Raw genomic sequence first — 7,358 nt, forward strand, 5'->3', positions numbered from 1 at the left:
AGAACGAGGAGGAGAGGACAGAGAATTGTACACAGAAATAATATCTTTTTTTTTTAACTCAATCTCAAAAATCATCTTTATCTCATCCACCTTATCTTTTGCAGGTCTTTTCGTTCTATCTATCTATCTATCTATTGCCAGACGCCTTAATCTCGTAAGGGGTGGCCACAAACAAATCGCCTCCTTGTCCCCCTGTCCCCTGCCATTTCTCTGCCCTGCTCCCAGCTCACACTCCCCTCTCTCATATACCTCTCCACTCCATCCCTCCATCTCGTCCTCCCCCTCCCTCTCCTCCCCTCCATCTCACTCACATACACTCTCCTCGTCAGTCTCTCACTCTCCATCCTCTCCACATGGCCAAACCACCTCAGTGTGTTTCTCCTAACGCTTCCTATCACATCCACATCCACACCACACTCACATACACTCTCCTCGTCAGTCTCTCACTCTCCATCCTCTCCACATGGCCAAACCACCTCAGTGTGTTTCTCCTAACGCTTCCTATCACATCCACATCCACACCACACTCACATACACTCTCCTCGTCAGTCTCTCACTCTCCATCCTCTCCACATGGCCAAACCACCTCAGTGTTAGTAAGGGCGAAAATTAACTGTGATGTAGATAATGTGTAGGAAAAAACGTGTTATGAGCAAAATAAATCGCTAAGGAAGAGGTGTTGAGGAGAGGACTTGCATAGAAGCTGGGAGGGAGGTCAGTGGTAATGCTAGATAACCAATGAGAACTAATCTATCTATCTATCTGTCTATTGCCAGACGCCATAATCCGGTAAGGGGTGGGGGTTTGTCTTTGAGTTAGTTGTTTTACGGGAAGGGGCACTAACCCTCCACCAACCCACTTGTTGACACGTAGGGAACACGAATGGTTTGATGATATGGTTACCACCCAGCGTTGTATAACTAATAATAACAAAATAACTAATATTTTTTTTTTGCAGAGTTTAGTGAGAATGCGTTCGGAATATGTATGGGTTGGTACTATGGTTACCACCCAGCGTTGTATAACTAATAATAATAACTAATGATAACTCTTTTTCTCAGGTTTTAGCGAGAGTGCGTTCGGAACAAGAATGGGTTGGTGCTATGGTTACCACCCAGCGTTACATAACTAGTAACAAATAATAACTCTCTCTTTCAGGGTTCAGCGAGAGTGCCTTCGGTCATGCCATCACAGCCGCGGGCGTCACACACAGCGTGGCGCGTGCGTGTGCCGCGGGTCGCCTGTACAACTGCACGTGCGGTGTGGTGAGTACAGACGCACGTGCAGAGAGAGAGAGAGAGAGAGAGAGAGAGAGAGAGAGAGAGAGAGAACCCAGATGCATTGACCTACACAGAAAAAAGATCTACACACACACACACACACACACACACACACACACAAATAGATCCACAGATAGGAAAAGCCTACACACACACACACACACACACACACACACACACACACACACACACAAATAGATCCACAGATAGGAAAAGTCTACACACACACACACACACACACACACACACACACACACACACACACACACACACACACACACACAATGAGATCCACAGATAGTAAAGGCCTCCTCACACACACACACACACACACACACACACACACACACACACACACACACACACAAAGAGATCCACAGATTGGAAAAGCCTCACACACACACACACACACACACACACACACACACACAAATAGATCCACAGATTGGAAAATCCTACACACACACACACACACAAACACACACACACACACACACACACAAACACACACACACACACACACACACACACACACACACACACACACACACACACACAAATAGATCCACAGATTGGAAAATCCCACACACACACACACACACACACACACACACAAATAGATCCACAGATTGGAAAATCCTACACACACACACACACACACACACACACACACACACACACACACACACAAAGAGATCCACAGATTGGAAAAGCCTAGACACACACACACACACACACACACAAAGAGATCCACAGCTTGGAAAAGCCTACACACACACACACACACACACACACACACACACACACACACACACACACACACACACACACACACAAATAGATCTACAGATTGGAAAAGCCTAGACACACACACACACACACACACACAAATAGATCTACAGATTGGAAAAGCCTACACACACACACACACACACACACACACACACACACACACACACACACACAAATAGATCCACAGATTGGAAAAGCCTACACACACACACACACACACACACACACACACACACACACACACCTCTTCACTGATATTGTCTACAAAATAATGAACACACTACCTTAACACATTATTTTTAGCGACTAATCTAAATCCCTTTTACTGTAACTTGGCCTAGATTTTCGTCCATTCCATAGCACTTCTTCGTGACTAGCATCATATTATAGTGTTGATATATTTTTACAACTCTGCATTCAAGGTGGAAAGACGACAATTTTAGGCCAGGTTCTCTCTCTCTCTCTCTCTCTCTCTCTCTCTCTTTCTCTCCATCTATCTATCACTATCTATCTATCTATCTATCTATCCGTCTACCTGCCTACCTATCTATCTATGTCTATCTAACGATGTGTCTGCCTATCTCCCATCTATATCTATCTCTTTACCTATCTATTTTTCAATATATACATGTGTCCATCTTATGTCTATCAGTCTATCTATCAATCTATCTACCTATCAATCTATCTATCTATCTATATCTATTATATCCATCTATCAGTCAGTTTACTTATCAATATATTCAGATCTATCAAAGTATTTATCTATCTTTATCAACCTCACTATCTTTCTCTCTCACAGGTGCGAGGGAAGCGAGCGTGGAAGTGGTCAGGGTGTCACGACAATACGAGATTTGGCGCGCGATATTCCAGGAAATTCTTAGATGTGAGAGAGAGAGCCAAGGATGTGATCTCCTTTACGCATCTTTATAACAACGAGGTGGGAAGGAAGGTAAGCAGAGAGAGAGAGAGAGAGAGAGAGAGAGAGAGAGAGAGAGGGAGGGAGGGAGGGAAAGTCCATTATTGTTTTAGTTACCCCTTCTAGAACATCAATTTTCTCTGAATCGCTATCGTTTTCTGTGATTGATATTTAAAGGAGAACTTATGTAAAGCAAGTTATCTGTATGTTCTTACTTAATTGTTCTTACCTAATTGTATCTTTACAGGAATGAGTCCAGCTCGTACTGTCCCGTGTCTTAAAGCATATTTATCGTACATATCCTTAAATTTGTGAATTGTTTTGGCACACACTATTTCATTCGGTAGTGCATTCCATTGATCAATTGCTCTGTTTGGGAAACTGAATTTCCTTACGTCTTTATCACCTCTCTTCTTATGCAGTTTTTTGCAGTGTCCTCTTGCTGATGCTTCTCTATATGTTAAGTAATCATTTATGTCTATTTTCTCCTTCCCTGATATGCACTTATATAGCATTATCATGTCACCTCTTTTCCTTCTCTCCTGTAGTGTTGGTAGATTCAGTTTATTTAGTCTTTCTTCGTAGCTTAGGTCCCTTAAGCTTGGTATCCATCTTGTAGCGGCCCTTTGAACTTTTTCAATCTTGTCTATATGCTTTTTGAGATGAGGACTCCAGACTATTGATGCATATTCCAGGGTTGGTCTAATGAATGATGTTATTATCCTTCTTAGCATGTCTTCATTTATGTATGTGAATGCTATTCTCATATTTGCAAGCAGTGTATACATGTTCCGTACCTTCTCGCTGATGTGGTCAGCAGGAGATAGTCTGTTATTGATAATCACACCTAGGTCTTTCTCTCTTTCTGATGTGTATAGGGTTTTATTTCCTAACTTATAATCCCAATCAGGTCTTTTTCCACTTTTACCAAACTTGATTACATGACATTTGTCCACATTGAATTCCATTTGCCATGTACTACTCCATTCATGCAGTTTATTTAATTCTTCTTGTAGCTCTGTACAAGAGTCTGTGTTAGTAATTCTCCTTTGTATTTTTGCATCATCTGCAAACATATTCAGATAGCTCTCATTTCCAGTGTTATTGTTTATATCATTTATATACACTAAAAACATGATTGGTGCCGGCACTGAACCCTGTGGTACTCCACTAGTCACTTCTTTCCATGATGAGTAGTTTCCTCTTAGTACTGTCCTCATTTCTCTTTTTATGAGAAAGTCTTGCATCCAACAAAACAGTTTGCCTCGATTTCCTCCTTGATGGTACAGTTTCCATAAAAGTCTTTGGTGTGGTACTGTGTCAAAAGCTTTCTTGAAATCTAAATAGATACTGTCCACCCATCCTTCCCTTTCCTGTATTGTGTTTGTTACTCTGTCACAGTAGCTCAACAGATTAGTAACACATGATTTTCCTTTTCTGAAACCAAACTGTCCTTCTGTTATCATACTGTGTTCTTCTAGATGATTTACCCAAGCTTTTCTTATAGGTTTTTCTAATACCTTGCTTACAACACTGGTCAGTGATACTGGTCGGTAGTTGAGTGGATTTTGTCTATTTCCTTTCTTGAATAAGGTGTGTGTGTGTGTGTGTGTGTGTGTGTGTGTGTGTGTGTGTGTAGTTCGACATTATAACTAACCAGAGACTATTCACATGTCCTGTGCAAAATAAATCGCTAACGAAGATGTTGTACGTAACTTTGAGAAGGTGACTCTGAATATCATTTATTTTAGCTGCCTCTTTTTTCAAATGTCTTTTTTCAAACCCATTTTCTTCTCTCCTACTCCTTCGCCTCTCATCATCATCATCATCATCATCATCATATTATTATTATTATTATTATTATTATTATTATTATTATTTCTTTCATCATTAGTATTATCTTTCTTTCTTTTTCATTATTTTCTTCCTTTCTCCCTCCATCATCATCATCTTTCTCTCTTGCCTTGATAAATATTCCTTTTTATTATTATTATTATTATTATTATTATTATTATTATTCATGCGGACCTCCTTTCCCACCCTAGGGCAGGGTGACGAGTAGCAACATCCAGAAAGCCCAAATTTGCGCAATCTAAAAATTATTATTATTATTATTATTATTATTATTATTATTACTACTACTACTACTACTACTACTATTATTATTATTATTATTATTATTACTACTACTACTACTACTACTACTACTACTACTACTGCAACTATTATTACTACTATTATTATTATCATTATTATTATTATTGTTATTATTATTATTATTATTATTATTATTATTATTATTATTATTATTATTATTATTATTATTATTATTATTGTTATTATGATTATTATTGTTATTATTATTATTGTTATTATTATTATTATTATTGTTATTATTATTATTATTATCATTATTATTATTATCATTATTATTATTATTATTATTATTATTATTATTATTATTATTACAGTTATTATTATTACTACTATTATTATTATTATTATTATTATTATTGCAGGTGGTACGAAGGAACAGGGAGGTGAGGTGCAAGTGTCACGGCATGTCGGGGTCATGTGAGGTCAGGACATGTTGGAAGGCAGCCCCGGATTTCCGACGCGTTGGCGACATGTTGAAGGAGAAATATGACGAGGCTAGATCGGCCACAGTGGAAGTGTTTGGCAACTCTGCGAACACCGCCAGACAGTATAGGCCTGTGAGGAGGTGAGATAGATAGATAGATAGATAGATAGATAGATGGGTAAATTGATGGATAGATAGATGGATGGATAGATGGGTAAATTGATAGATAGATAGATAAACTGATAGATAGATGAATGGGTAAATTGATAGATAGATAGATGGATGGATAGATAGATAGACTGAGAGATGGATAAACTGATAGATAGATAGATGGGTAAATTGATAGATAGATAGATAGATAGAGAGATACATAGATGGGTAAATTGATAGATAGATAGATAGATAAACTGATAGATAGATAGATAAATGGGTAAATTGATAGATAGATAGAGATGGGTAAACTGATAGATAGATAGATGGGTAAATTGATGGATAGATAGATAGATAGATGGGTAAATTGATAGATAGATAGATAGATAGATGGGTAAACTGATAGATAGAAAGATAGATAGATGGGTAAATAGACTGATAGATAAAGCAGATAGAGAGTTGTTGAAAGGGAAATATGACAAGGCTAGATCGACAACACACACACACACACACACACACACATACATACATGCATACACACACACACACACATACATACATGCATACACACACACACACACACACACACACACACTTTGCATGAGTTGTATAGTCTATGTAACTCTTTATAACCCATCTCTACCTACAAAGAACCGCCATGTCTGTGTTGTCTATGTAACTCTTTGTACCCGCTGTGTCTGTAGAGTCTGTGTAACGTAACCGCTGTGTCTGTAGAGTCTGTGTAACTCTCTCTCTCTCTCCCCCACAGAGAAATCCGGCCCGACTCTCCGCTGCTCTACGTGGAGCGGTCGCCGACGTTCTGCGAGCGAGACAGGCGACTCTCCGTGGCTGGCACAACGGGTAGACTCTGCAACAGGACGTCAACGGGACCAGACTCCTGCCACACCCTCTGTTGTGGCCGCGGCTACGACCAACGGAGGGAAATAGTCACGAAGAAGTGCCACTGTAGATTTAAGTGGTGCTGTAAAGTGACTTGCGTGGACTGTTCCGAGGAAAGGTGGATTTCTGTGTGTAAGTAGGATGTGTTGAAGGATGGTGGAATAGTCACGAAGAAGTGCTGCGGTACACTTAAGTGGTGGTTTAGTGACATATGTGAACTACTCTGAGGAAAAGTGGATATGTAAAGTAGGATGTGTTGAAGGATGATGAAATAGTCACGAAGAAGTGCTGCGGTACACTTAAGTGGTGGTTTGCTGACTTGTTTGAACTACTCTAAAGAAAAATGGATTTATGTGTGCAAATTAAGTGACGATGAAAGTAGTCACGAAGAAGTGTCATTTGTAGACTTGAATGGTGCTGTAAAGTGACGTGCTTAAATGAGGAAAAGTGGATTTAAGTGTGTAAATAAAGTGACGTAATGATAATGAAAATAGTCACGAAGAAGTGCCACTGTAGATATAAGTGGTGTCGTAAAGTGACCTGCTTGGATGAAAGAAGAACAGATTCCTGTTAAGACTTGGCGCTATTCTGCTCGAGTGAGTGAGAGTAGGGAAGCGATGATGATGATAATGATAATAATGATGATAACGATGATGATGATGATAATAATAATAATGATGATGATGATGATGATGATTACGTCCAGATGAGCCAGCTCCACAACAAAAACAACAATTTT

At 39.3% G+C, this 7,358-nt stretch overlaps 1 protein-coding gene across 1 annotated transcript in view; it reads left to right on the plus strand.

Annotated features, from left to right (window-relative positions):
* Positions 1 to 6,970, plus strand: part of LOC145397183 (protein Wnt-4a-like) — an 81,242-nt gene extending 74,272 nt beyond the window's left edge. Inside the window, exons 4-7 of the mRNA XM_080270382.1 lie at positions 1,159 to 1,265; positions 2,872 to 3,021; positions 5,508 to 5,710; positions 6,489 to 6,970. Of these exons, the coding sequence (XP_080126508.1) occupies positions 1,159 to 1,265; positions 2,872 to 3,021; positions 5,508 to 5,710; positions 6,489 to 6,759 (731 nt within the window). The 3' untranslated portion in view covers positions 6,760 to 6,970. The remainder of the gene's footprint in view (positions 1 to 1,158; positions 1,266 to 2,871; positions 3,022 to 5,507; positions 5,711 to 6,488) is intronic.
* The last annotated feature ends 388 nt before the right edge of the window (positions 6,971 to 7,358 follow it).

Source organism: Coenobita brevimanus, chromosome 40, assembly GCF_032717465.1.
Source record: "Coenobita brevimanus isolate Jiangsu-jjx chromosome 40, ASM3271746v2, whole genome shotgun sequence".
NCBI classification, from domain to species: Eukaryota; Metazoa; Arthropoda; class Malacostraca; order Decapoda; family Coenobitidae; genus Coenobita; species Coenobita brevimanus.